Source organism: Lactuca saligna, chromosome 9 (assembly GCF_052625555.1).
Source record: "Lactuca saligna cultivar CGN05327 chromosome 9, ASM5262555v1, whole genome shotgun sequence".
NCBI lineage: Eukaryota > Viridiplantae > Streptophyta > Magnoliopsida > Asterales > Asteraceae > Lactuca > Lactuca saligna.
In genome coordinates this window covers 126,350,191-126,364,634 of record NC_136425.1, presented here as the reverse complement: position 1 = coordinate 126,364,634, position 14,444 = coordinate 126,350,191, and the positions used below count along the sequence as shown (strand labels likewise).

The window sequence follows — 14,444 nt, the reverse complement described above, 5'->3', positions numbered from 1 at the left end:
CCTTTCATTCTAATTCTTCTCGTTCTTTTAATTCTTCTACTTCCACCGATTCCTCTTGTTCTCAAAAATCTCATTCGTCAGCTGAACAAAAGGGAAAGCAGAAGGTCAATGAATCCAAACCAGAGTCCAAATCGAACACACCCAATCCTAACAAAATAAAAGTTTTTACCATTAAAAGGAAAGATGAAACAACTCTTATAAAAGGAACATATCTAGTTGACGTCTCACTTACTATTCCCGTTCCCATGCAAAGCTCACGTGGACCCAAGAAACTTTGGGTTCCTAAATCTGCCTAATTTTTGCAGGTTATAAGTGACGAGCAGTTCAACGAAGAATGGTACATCGATAGTGGCTGCTCACGTCACATGACAGGGAGGAAAGAGGAGCTTAGGGAATAAAGATCTCTTGCAAATGGTGGCAACGTCAAGTTTGGAAATAATTCTTTCGGCACCATAAAGGGATACGGGATGATAACAAATGGGGATTTTACTATAAGGAAGGTGGCTTATGTCGAAGGACTCCAACACAACCTCATTAGTGTATCTCAGATTGTTGGAGGTACAGGTCTCAAAGTCTCGTTCGATGATGAAGGTTCTGAAATCATAGAGAAAAAGACAAAGAAAGTGATTCTCAAGTCAGAGCGAAAGGGTGAAATGTTTCCCTTAAACCTTAAACCCATCAAAGGAAACCCAGCTATATGCTTGTTGTCAAAAGCTCAATCCGACGAAAGCTGGTTGTGGCACCGAAGATTATCTCATCTCAATTTTAAAGATATGAACCGACTTGTCACTGGAGGTCATGTTAGGGGCCTTCCATTGCTCAAGTACGACAGAGATCATTTGTGTGCTGCATGCGAAATGGGGAAGCAGAGTCGTCAAAGTCACCCATCTATAATCAACACAAAAGTTGTTGAATCACTCGAATTACTTCATATAGATTTGTGTGGTCCTTCATCTATCGAAAGCATCAGTGGTAGCACGTATATTCTTGTTATTATTGATGAATTTTCACGATTTACATGGGTATTCTTTCTAAAGCTCAAATCTGAAGCGACTCAAAAGCTGAAAGTGTTTATCAAGCAAATTGAAATACAGCTCAAGAAGGTTATCCGCAACATCAGGAGCGACAATGGTCTTGAATTCAAGAACAGGGAGTTTGAAGAGTTTCTTGCAGAAAAGGGAATAAGTCACAATTTCTCAGCTCCCTACACACCGCAACAGAACGGAATAGTCGAAAGACGAAACCGATCTTTGTGTGAAGCTGCCCAAACTATGCTAAGTTTCGCTTCCTTACCTCTTTATTTTTGGGCTGACGCTATTTCGGCTGCTTGTTTTACACAGAACAGGTCCTATCTCAACAAGCGATTCACGCTCACTCCATATGAGATACTAAACAACAGAAAGCCCAATGTGAAATTTTTCCATGTGTTCGGCTCAAGGTGTTTCATCTTTAACTCTAAAGAACACCACAACAAGTTTGATGTCAAAGCTGACGAGGGAATTTTTCTGGGTTACTCGCTCACATCCAAGGCGTACAGGGTCCTAAATAAGCGTTCGAGAAGGATTGAAGAAACATACTATGTGACCTTTGATGATAGCTATGTCAAGAAGCTACAGGCCAAAGAAGACACCGCTGGAGACATCTTTCCTCTAACTAGCCAAGTCACAGTCTCGGTCGCCAATTTATACGAGAAATTTCTGGAGCTCTTTGACGAACCAGAGAAAGCTTCACTGTCCGAAGCAGGTGCAGCAGACAACAAAGTTGATCATATGAAGCAGATTGTCGAAGATGCTGCAAGAAGAATGCATGAAGGAGAATCGACCACTAATGACTCTCCATCCAACAACGCTTTTGTCCAGGGGGAGCCAAACTCTCATGTCGAGGGGGAGCCAAACTCTCATGTCGAGGGGGAGCCAAGCTCACAAGTCCAGGGGGAGCCCAATTCTACATCTCCAACCGAAGGTGCTTCAACACCTGGAAGCTCAGTACCACAAGAAACACCTGAACCTCATGTTTCTCAAAGCTCATCAATTGAGGGGGAACATAATGATATGACGCTCGGTTACGATAGCCAATCTGAGCCAGAAGAAATGATTAATGCTGAACTAGACCCAACCTTTGATCTGAATTATCCTCCTCTTATCAAATGGACCAGAGATCATCCTATTTCTCAAATAGTTGGTGATGTCTCTGAAAAGGTTCTGACCCGATCACAACTGAAGGCAAAACAGACATCCTTATTTTCAAAAGTTGAGTTGTGTATGTTTAACTCATTCGTATCAAAAGTTGAACCGAAGATAGTTAACTCTGCCCTAGATCACTCTGATTGGGTTCAAGCAATGCAAGACGAACTGAACGAGTTTGAAAGGAACAAAGTCTGGCGCCTCATTCCAACTCCTCCAGATGCTTCGGTTGTTGGTCTCAAATGGGTTTTTAGGAACAAAATGGACAAGGAAGGTAATGTTATAAGGAACAAGGCTCGTCTGGTGGTAAAGGGATACTGTCAGGAGGAAGGGATAGACTATGAAGAGACTTTCGCTCCAGTAGCTAGGCTAGAATCTGTTAGAATATTTCTGGCTTATGCTGCTCACAAGAACTTTGAGGTTTTCCAAATGGACATCAAGTGTGCATTTCTCAATGGAGAACTCGAAGAAACTGTGTATGTGGAGCAACCTCCTGGGTTCGTGAACGAAAAACATCCAAATCATTGCTATATTCTGGATAAAGTTGTGTACGGCCTCAAACAAGCTCCGAGAGCCTGGTATGAAACGCTTACAAAATTTTTAAAGATGTCTAAATTTAAACAAGGTTCGGTTGACCCAACCTTCTTTCGCAAAAAGGAAGGTAACCACCTTATGATAGTTCAAATTTATGTCGATGACATCATCTTTGGCTCCACGAATCCTAGCTTAACAGCTGAATTCAGAAAGCTGATGGAGACTAAGTTTGAAATGAGCTCAATGGGTCCAATTAACTTTTTCCTTGGTTTAAACATAAGACAGGGACCCGAAGGCATCTTTATAAATCAGGAAGCTTACACGAAGACTCTCCTAGCAAAGTTTGGCATGATGGGTGACTCAAAAGTCAAAGTCCCAATGGCATTCGGCACTAAACTTACCCCATCTCTAGATAAACCGGCTGTCGATATCACGCTCTATCGTCAAATGATAGGCTCACTAATGTATCTAACTGCGAGCAGACCTGATATCATGTTTTCTGTGTGTTATTGTGCTCGATTTCAGGCAAACCCACACGAACCTCACATGCTTGCAGTGAAGAACATCTTACGCTATCTCAAGCGAACCACCTCCTTAGGTCTATGGTATCCATCCAACTCAGGATTCTTTGTACAAGCCTATTCTGATGCTGACCTTGGAGGATGTGGACTCGACCGTAAAAGCACAACTGGTGGTTGTCAATTTCTTGACGGGAAGTTAGTCAGCTGGCAATCCAAGAAACAAACGTGCGTGTCGTTGTCTACTGCCGAAGCGGAATACATTGCAGCTGCATCCGGCACATCACAAGTGATTTGGATCCAAAGTCAACTTCGAGACTATGGACTCAACATGAAGAAGATCCCACTATATTGTGACTCTGAAAGTGCAATTAGGATCTGTCATAACCCAGTGCAACACTCCAAAACCAAACACATAGCACTGAGGTATCACTTCATCAAAGATCACGTGGAAGATGGAAACATCGAAGTTCACTTCGTAAGAACCACTGATCAACTGGCCGATGTCTTCACCAAAGCTCTTCCTGAAACGACCTTTAATAAAATTCTACAAGGCTTGGGTATGATGGTTGCAGAGTCGGTCCCAAATCCTCAAATCTCTATTTAAGAATCAGGAACCGAACGAAACAGACCGCTCTGTTGCTCTCTGCTCTGGTAAAATAAAGGAACCGAAACAACCAGACCGCTCGGTCTCTCTTTGCTCTGGTAAAATAAAGGAACCGAAACAACCAGACCGCTCGGTCTCTCTCTACTCTGGTAAAATAAAGGAACCAAAACAACCAGACCGCTCGGTCTCTCTCTGCTCTGGTAAAATAAAGGAACCGAAACAACCAGACCGCTCGGTCTCTCTCTGCTCTGGTAAAATTTAATATAATTTCGGTATTATCCGAAGAGTGAGTCACGCACGAGTACGCCCAGTGCACTCAAGGCCTAGGCCACGGATCGTCCACGTCGCGCCCTATGCGAGCCTATGTCCCCTCCCATCCAGAGTCCGAAGCAGTCGAGGATGCGCTCATGCATGATGCACGAGTACGCCCAGCTCGCGTACGCCCCGCGTACCGAGGCGGTTCCCACCCCCTATAAAAGGGATGTGAGGGTTACGAAGAGAAGAGCCATTTCCTCTCATCTTTCTTGCGTTTTTGCCTCATTTTCCGTGCACGTGCTATCCCAAAGTCCCGGTTAACTTGCTCAAGTCCCGAAGGTCGTTTGTGCTTCCGAGATTCCCGAGAATCCCGAGAAAATCCGCTTTCTTGAGTCGAAATTTTGTTCGGTTTTCATCTCACCTTCTTCAATCTTTCAAGTGAGTTCATACCTCTATAATCCATACTTTTAAATGTTTTATAAATACTTTTATATGATTTTAAGGGGGGAATACAAGTAAAACAATCGATTATTATCGTGTGTTATATAATAAAGTTTCATTATACGTTTTTTATAAATAGAATCATATGTTATTTATAACCATTATAGGGAAACTTTCTTATGAAAATTATACCACGATAACATCTTTTCTTTTGAAATAAGAAATGATTTATGTATTTATGTAAATCAAACACTCTGTTTATGCTACAGGTATATGTGTCCAGTTTTGGCACTACAAAAATTATACTTTTCATAACAAGTGAGCATTTTCACTAGGGATTTTTATACAAACGAAACGCACTTTTAGGAAACTATAATAGGTATAGTTTTACGAGAACACTATGAACTTTTACATACTAGAAATATTATTTCAAGAAGTTACTTTCATATACAAGAACAAACGAACATTTTCACACGTAAATCTGTTTTATACTAAGTTTTGTGAGACATTAAACTTCACGTACGCTCGAGTACATATTTCAAGTCCTGTATTATATACCCTAATCCCTTGGAGGGGGAGCATGGTGTTTGTGTATAAATCTATACGGGATTGACAACCCCACACCCTGATTGTTAGCTACAGTACACCATTTGGGGTGACAAACATCAGAACATTCCAACGCCTGAAGAACGTTGTGTATAGGCATTTCTAGTCAATAGCATGGTTATAAAACTCACATAGAGTATTAAAAACACATTGACTTATGGGGTTTTTCAGACGTATTGAAGGTTTTATACGTACATAACTTAACTAATTTAGGCATGAAACACCTAATTGTCATACAAGTTTGGAACTTCTAAACCACTACTCACAGATAGGAAAACATCAACTTTCTAACAAACATTGGTTTTGATTTAAGGCTACCTTTATACTAGTAGGAAATATGGGATTTTCTAGAAATTAACAAACAAAAACAAACCATTTCATTTTTGTTCATACAAATACTATCATTTAAATACTTATGAAACTCACCAGCTTAAATGATGGTCTACTCTTTCAAAAGTATTTGTATGTCCCAGGGACTCAGTAATTGTAGGTACCAAACAGCTTCTTGTAGAAGGAACGCTGCGTCACCAGTTTAAATTTATATTTTTGGCATCATATTATAATTGGTTTTGAACATGTACTCTTTTAAACAATGTGAACTTTCAATTATATATATGATGGTTGTATTGCTTTCTTTACTATGTATTCATTTGTTACGTTACCACATGAAGTCATCCGCCCCCGAAGGCTTCCGTTGTTCCGGTTTGGGGGTGTGACAATAGACTTCAGTAAAGCTTGGGATACCCACTTACCACTTACCAAGTTCTCATACAACAATAGTTATCACTCTAGCATTAAATTTGCTCCATTTTAAATGCTCACCATTGCTTTATATTTTTCCCCTCAATACTATCATTTACGATATCCAACTCATAAAATTCATCTTTTCCTCTTAACCCTAACTTGACCATTGCAAATGACTTTAGGAGCATTGGATTTTGGGTCATCAAAATCATCGACTTTTTTCTTTCTGGTGGTAGGAAACACAATCGGATATGCACCACATCTAATATGCAGGCTACTTATCAACCTACAACTAAGGGAGGCTGGAAAGGAGATTAATGGGCCATGTTAATAAACTTGATATGGACTAAAGATTGATTTCAATTTCGATATATATAGATGAAGAATAGTGTATGGATGTAAAGCCGATAAAAAGTTCGATGGTGGAAGAAGTAGATGTGGTATGATGTGGTGGGTTGGGGTTTATTAGATAATGAGATATCGGAATGAAGAAGATGGTAAGGTGGGTGTCTATTTTCGTTTAATAAAACTATATAGAAGAAAATAAGAATTGAAATTGAAAAAAATATGATAGTAGTTTTAGATTAAATTACTCTACATAATAAAAGGTAGTTGGCAATAGATTTTTGAAGTTTTGGATTTTGGCACTAATTTTTATTTTGAAGATTTGCCACAAGGTTTTTACATAGTTCTAGATTTAGTCCCTATAATTTTGTAACTAACATGAGGTTTGTTTTCTTATAAAAACAGTGTCTATTTTTAATTTTTTGTATGTAGTTAGGTTTGCCCTATGTAGAAAAAAAATTACAAAATTATCCCCATATATTATAGAAAATGTCAATGTGTATTTTTTTACAGAGACGATTATATGTTAAAAAAGTTAAAAACATAGATCATACATAATACAAAATTTTCATATTAGCACCCCCTCCCCCCAATCCCTACGCTATTTAATTTTCAAACTTTTGTCATATGAGTTTTGTATATTCATAGGTTTGCTCCATACACTTTCGTAGTTATGTAATTTTCCCCCCTCCCCCACCTAAAACCTAGCATAAATAAAATGAAATCATGGAGATGCAAGATTTATAAACCACCAGGATCATGTTCGTAAAAAAATAAAAAATAAATAACAGGACTAAAGTTGTGACATGTGATAAACCATGGGACCATTTATATATATATATATATATATATATATATATATATATATATATATATATATATATATATATATATATATATATATATATATATATATATATAGGGTTAGGTTCATGTGAGTCGACTTAATTTTGTGAGACCGTGAGATGCATTTTTTTATTTTTTATTTAATTTTTCTTTTTTTAAAATTTTTTTAGTTAATTCAAATTCCGAAAATAATATTTAAAAAAATAATTTTTTGATTTTTCCATTTATTTTGCAATTTAAAATTATTTTTAGAATATGCACAGTATAATATTCTATTTAGAATATTTCACGTATTTTTAAAAAAAAAAAATAGGATTTTTTTTTATTTTTTTTAGTTAATTCAAGTTCCGAAAATAATATTTAAAAAAAGAATTTTTAGATTTTTCCATTTATTTTGCATTTTAAAATTATTTTTTAGAATATGTCAGTGTAATATTCTATTTAGAATATTTCACGTATTTAAAAAAAAAAAAAAAAAAAAACGGGATTTTGTTTAATTTTTTTTTTAGTTAATTCAAGTTCCGAAAATAATTTAAAAAAAAAAAGAATTTTTAGATTTTTCCATTTATTTTGCATTTTAAAATTATTTTTAAATTTGGTCTCACGATCTCATAAAATTAGAATGGTCTCAAATGAACCTGAATATATATATATATATATATATATATATATATATATATATATATATATATATATATATATATATATATATATATATATATATATATATATATACTCATTGAAGGCCTAAACTACTTTGAAATCTGATCATTGGTCGTGCTAGCAAACAAAAAGTTGTTCACAAATGAAACCACCTCAAAGTTGGTACCCAAGAACCTCTAAAATCATTTTTTTGTTACGATTGTTTTCTTGTTGTATCACACTTTTATAGATATTGATATATCTTGACGTAATGAAATCAATAAAAAAATAAAAATAAAAATAAAAAGGCAATCTCCACTACTAGAAACTTGAGTTTCAGCTACGGATTTAGAGAGGGATTAAATCTATAGCAAAATTTAGGCCTATAGAGAGGGAATTACGAGAGATCTGCGATGGTTTAAACAATTTTTTTTATTTATTCAAGATTTAGCATATTAGAGAGTGTTTAGCGAGGGATCAACTACAGATGTCACAAGTATTTATCGACGGACTCTTATCTCTCGGTAATTGATGGAAAACGAAGGCATTTGGCGAGGGTTCAACGAGGGAAAAAAAGATCGACTTTTTGGCCATCTGGTACGTGTTTAGCGAGAGAAAACCGACAGAGAATATGCACGTTATGTTTTTAACATTGACGATCTCTCGCTGAAATTAACGCTCCAATTCCAAAGTTAGTGTAAGTTTTCTTCCGTGCCAAATCAGATTTGTCACTCCAATTGAACACGCTCTCACCCAAATCTGAAATTGAAGACACTCTCGAGCTGCAGCTTGCTTAACCTAATCTCACCCTCTCTGTTCAAACAGATGACGACAAGAACGAACCATTGCAGCTTGCGGTTCTGACAGCCTCCACAATTTTAAAATCTGAAATTATTCTTCGTTAACTTCCAATTCAGGCAAATCTCTTGATTTTATTTGGTTTAGTCATATATTAGGTTAGGTTTGATTTAGTTGCACAATATATTATGTTAGGGTTTAATTTATCCATTTTTTTTCCTTTTTCAATCGTCATTCCTCCACACAATACAATTCCCCTGATATGCAAAGTTGTTAAAGCTGGAAAATCCCAAGGTGTTTTGGGCATAATATTGCAAGCTCCAATCTCAATGCTAGTTAGTGTGAAATGTTTGAGTGAATAAGAGGTAAATAGGAAAAGAGGCAGAAGAGAAACATGGACATTATGAGCATAGGCAGGGGCATTATTACTCTGATAGCCATTGGAGTCTTTCAAGTTGTGTTCCTCTCTGAATATACAACATATGAAATTCAAGGAAATTAATGCACTTTGGTATGACCATAAAAAGCCTTCTACTCTTACACTGAGAGATATACACAGACACATAAACACATACACAGACACATTAACTCAAAGATGACACACCAACACCACCCATTAACTCCCCTGGTAAAGGAGAAGCTCCAAGAGTTGAAGGTGAAGGAACAGTAAAAGGCAAGTTCGCAGGTTTTTGGAAATAAAAATTTATGTATCCGCTTTCTTGTACAATGTTTCATATTTTAACCATAAACCTGAAAGGATAATGAGTATGTATAACCTTGTATGGGTTGAATAACATGTCAAAATGAGTTTGAGTCAAACCTGAAAGAAGTATGCATCCTACTTGCAAATTCTAATATGATTTGATGCTTGTTCTAATTTCCCCTTAGAAATTGAAATGGGAAATATATTGAGTACCTTTTGTGTTTCTTTAAGATATTAGAGATTGTCAAGAAAATCCCTCTTTGATCATGAACTCCAAGATTCCATTCTTTTAAGAAACTGTCTATCTTTTTAAAAGATGGTATGATATGTTCTATGACCTTTCCATTCATTGCCAATTTAAGGGCATTCATGTATACATAGAATTGACTGTAAGGGTTCTTTAACAGGTTGTAGAGATTGAACAAGCTGAATAGAGGAGAAATGTAGACAATAAACATAATAAAATGTTACAAAATGTTACAGATACTACTTGTTAAGTTGTTTATGATTATAAGTGGAGCTTACATCTTCAATCGGAGTGCAGGCTTATAATTTGTTGTTGTGCAACTTTTGTGGATAAAAGCTTTGCCATCTCTAACCTATTTGTGACAAACTCCAACATTTCTCTCATTAAACACATACTAAAATACCCTTTTAACCCTACAATTTCACAAGAAAATTTTCAATTCCAATTCCAATTCCAATTCCTTCAATATTAGACAGATTCCATTCCTTCCAAAAAAAAACATTAACTCTCTTACCAAACCAATGTTGCAATCAACCTTCTTGTCCTTAACTCTCTTAGCCTTGTTCTTCCTTCTTTTCGGCTTCTCTTCGGCTTCAGTGTCATGCCATTCACAGAGAGCTCCTCAGCATTATCCTCTTCAACAAGCCTATGAAAAAACTTAGGTCATTAATCACTCATATATACAATAATGTAAATTTACATTATTTGGTTAATTAACCTTGTTTAATTCACGTGTGTCTGTGTGTATGCATGCTTCATTTATGTAATTTGATAACTCATATTTTCTATAAAACTTCATTTCCTTTCTGTATCTGTAATAAAATAATTAGTTTTTTTAACATCTCCATAATTGCCCTAATTCTGTGGGACCGAGGAGCTTCTGACAGGTGAATCAGAGGGATTTTTGAAACTTCCTACAGACATCGCATTGCTGGATGATCCTGCATTCCGCCCTTATGTTGAGCTCTATGCAAAGGTATATTGTGAACTTATTATTATTATAATATAATAACCAAATGTGATGCCAAGTAAACTTTGATCTTTTATTTACTGGGTAGAAACTAGAGACCTAAAAGTGCACACTAAACGTGCACTTTTAAAACAAAGCCATTCCCATTGCTTTAATTAAGTATAATTTTAATATAAAATGTTACGTTTTAATAGAATTTAGTTTTAAGCCATGTCATGGTTGTTTATAGGTTTGACTGAAAAGGTGATCCAAAGTTCCATCAGTAAAAAACAAGTTGAACAGCAGGTAATCTAACTCTTGTCCTTAGTTACTTTTTATGAAATCTATTATCATAGAAAACAACTATATTTTACATAAGAGGGAATCATGTAAATTATAAATCAACATTATTAATTTATAATAGTTGCAAATTGTTTAGCTATATATGAGACTTTTGGTAAAAAAAAATATAACCATTTTTTGTATTGTTTAATAAACACCTGATATGATGTGTAGGTTATAGATTTTGTCATGAAACATATGTTCACATATACTCCTCTGCTTGTAGGAAATTCAATTTATGTCAATTTTCTTTTCTTTACAATGCCTCTTTTCATGTTCATTTTGTTTGCCCCTGGTTTGCTTTTCGCTTTTATGACCATTTTGCCCCTTGTTTGCCTTTCTTTTATTGAAGAACCTTGAAGTGATCTATGCTATGCTTTGTTTGCCCCTGGTTTCATATTGTTTTGGATTGGTAAAATGATGAATTTACCCTAAATTTTGTACATTATGAAATACCAAGAAAATAAAGATTACCATAAAAATCTTCATACTTTACACCATATATCAGAACATGCAAATTAATTCATAAACACTATTTACACAACACACACATACAATATTTTTGTCTTCAATGTCAATCTAAAGATATAACTATGTGTAGCATCCACTAATCACTCTTATTGTATGCTAATATATTAATCTTTTAAAATAAAAGTAAAAAAAAAATAAAAAATAAATAAATAAATAAATAAAAGATGTTTGTTTCTCAGGCAAGCTTACCCCTCACTAGTCCTTTGAAGAAATCAAAACTGTATATACCTCATGAATCTTTTTAGTTATTATCAGTTTCATATATTTCAAAAGTAAAAATTCTTATTAAAAGTAAATTTAGAGTTAAAAAAGTAACAATTCTGATACCTATTTCCATCTGGATGAAGCTCACATCTTTCACCATTATCAACATTGGCCAATAAATATCCTGAAGATGGTAACCCCTGCAATTAACAACTCATATTATAAAGACTCGAAGTATGTTTATTGATATATTTTATAACACTATTTTTAATAAAAAAAAATGTCACTTAACAATTCGTGATTTGCTCACCTGAACAGTGACTACATTTTCTATCGGCAAATCATGTTTCTGGTTTTTTTCTTGAATAATAACCCTCTGTCCACTGCACAAATTAAAACCATAATAAGGGAAATTACTTTTTTACCCTTTTTAACAAGAACAAGAACTAATATACCTATGGAGCCATGTCTTGTAATATAGCTCCTTAAGGGGTTGGAATCCTGCATTTTAAATAAATAAATAAACATGAATTATGTTTTTTAAAATATAAAAAACAAATTAATACTCACCCTCGTGGATCAAAATATGGAAGAAATGCTCGAATTTATCAAAGACAGTTGATGTAATGTAATGTCTTCTCTTTGTAGTTTGTAATCAGAATTTAATTTTTGGAGCTCTGAATGCAAGGATGTTGTTGTCTTATCATTGTCAATATTCAATCCTACTCCTGCAATTGGAAAATTATAACAAATATTTTTTTTAAAAATTGAAATTTCATTCTAAAAGCTAAAAGTTAATCAATTACCAACACTAATATTGAATATCTTGGATTGATATGTTGATCCACACAAAATTTCCTCCCACTTTAAGCCCATTTAAGTAAAGATCATTTGGCCATTTTATTCTAACATCAAGAGGCGGAATACCCTGATATTAATATTACAAAACACTTGTTAATATTAATGGTTAGTATTATAAAATTATAAAATATAAATAAACATTTTTTATTCAGTGAAAAAGTTCTTATTACAATTTTTTTTAAACTATTATTTTTTGATGTAGGAAACTGATGAGATTATAGATAAGTCTCTAAAAAGTCGTGATAGATCTCAAGTATGTGAGGATTTTGTTTGTGCTTCTCAAACATGGTTAAGCAAAATAAAGGTAAGAATTTTTCATTTTTCATTTTTCATTATTTATATAATTATATGTTATATTTTTAATAACTATTTTTTTTATTTGTTTTAGAGGCTAAGTATATTAAAGGGTGTTTTTGGTGAGACTAATCAGTGTGAATTAGTTGGTTTTATTTCATATGCTTTAGCCTTTCCTGATAACTTTCTAGCTCTTGTAGACACATATGATGTAAGTTATTATTATTATTTCTTATTTTTGTTATTTTTTGCTTACATTACTAATTATTATAATATGGGGTATTATTTATTGTCTTTTTCTAGGTAATGAAGAGTGGTGTTCCTAACTTCTGTGCAGTGGCTCTAGCACTAAATGATCTGGGGTATTTTTCTCTTTTTGTATTTTATGATACAAAAGGTTAAGTGATAATAATAATTGATATGTTAATTGATGTGTTCTTTTGTATAGGTATAAAGCAAGGGGTATTCGGTTGAATTCCGGTGATCTTGCGTATCTTTCATGTGAGACAAGAAAATTCTTTCAAACAATTGCATATCTTTCATTTGTATAGGTATAAAGCATTGTACTTACAAAGTTTTCTATCATTGTACTTTAGGTTGTCTATGAACGTGTACGAAACGAGATGTGTGGGGAAATGGATGCTAAAGGTGCCGAAATGGAAGTTAAACATCAACAAATGCGTGAGGAAATGGATGCCAAAGCTGCAGTAATAGATGCCAAACAACAACAAATTTATGCAAAATATGAAGCAATGGAGAAGATGTATGCAACCTTGTAAAATATGATGGGAAATTGAAAATTAGAGGTAATATGATGCTAACCATTAGTGTTTGATGTTTTTCAATGACTTGTTAACGTTTTGTATTTGATACTTTTGATTGTTTTGAACAATGTTTTATAGGAATGAGAACCAAAGATGATTAGATGGACATGAAATGAAGAGAGCAGCTAAAATGTTATTTTGAAGTTATGTTTTGTGAAAACTCATTTCCCGATGCTTATTTTGAAGGTTAAACTTTTTTTTTGTTTGTACCTCTTTTGCATACTTTGGATTTTTTGGTGCTAAAATGTTATTTTGAAGTTAAACCTTTTGGAGTTTGATGTCATATGGATAGTTTTGGTTTTAATTGTTTTTTGAATGATACTTTGGTAAACTTTGATAGTTTTGGTATTGTAATGTTTGGTTGTATGTTATTTGATGTTTTTTAGTATAAAAATTTGATGATTGTAGTATTTTTTTTCTTTTAGAATCATAATAAAAAAATGATATTAGAAGTTCACGACGGATTGGTGAGAATAAAAAAAGTATATTAATGCATCAATTTTGCGAGGAATTAGCTACGGAAAAATATCATGTTTAAAGTTTGCGACAGATCAACGATCGAACAAAAATAAAATCATGTATAAATTTTGCAAGGGATTAGCTATGGGGAAAAACCATGTCTAAAGTTTGCGACAGATCAACGACGGAAAAAAAAAAATAGTATATGAATTTTGCAAGGGATTTGCTACGGAAAAAAACTGATCATGGAAATTTGCGACAGAACAGTGACGGAATGGCTTTATCGAATTTTGTCGCTAATGCCTTGAGTAAATGTATTGAGTGACATTTAGCGACGGATATTCTGTCGCTACATTTGTCGCAAGGAAAAACCTGTCCGTTGCTAAAACCCTCGCTGAGAAATTAGCCACCTATTAATTACATATGGAGTGAATCCGTCGCTGATCTATCGCAAACACTATTTAGCAACGGAATAGCGATGGATACTTCCGTCTCTAAAACCCATGTTTCT

The 14,444-nt window shown here is 34.3% G+C and overlaps 1 protein-coding gene and 1 pseudogene across 2 annotated transcripts; one reads left to right on the top strand and one right to left on the bottom strand.

Moving 5' to 3' along the window:
- Window positions 1–8,859: 8,859 nt before the first annotated feature.
- On the bottom strand, window positions 8,860–12,429 carry LOC145016698 (biotin--protein ligase 1, chloroplastic-like; annotated as a pseudogene). The gene is made up of 7 exons (XR_013666272.1): window positions 12,302–12,429; window positions 12,066–12,223; window positions 11,951–11,996; window positions 11,806–11,878; window positions 11,619–11,695; window positions 9,984–10,115; window positions 8,860–9,882 (listed from the first exon to the last, which is right to left on the bottom strand). The product of XR_013666272.1 is annotated as a biotin--protein ligase 1, chloroplastic-like (transcript).
- A 29-nt stretch (window positions 12,430–12,458) lies between these two features.
- Window positions 12,459–13,831, top strand: LOC145016697 (nicotinate phosphoribosyltransferase 1-like). The gene is made up of 7 exons (XM_078974943.1): window positions 12,459–12,465; window positions 12,578–12,660; window positions 12,745–12,861; window positions 12,954–13,012; window positions 13,099–13,151; window positions 13,247–13,456; window positions 13,553–13,831. The coding sequence occupies exons 1-6, from the start codon at window positions 12,459–12,461 to the stop codon at window positions 13,255–13,257; spliced, it is 330 nt and encodes a 109-aa protein (XP_078831069.1). The 3' UTR covers window positions 13,258–13,456; window positions 13,553–13,831.
- The last annotated feature ends 613 nt before the right edge of the window (window positions 13,832–14,444 follow it).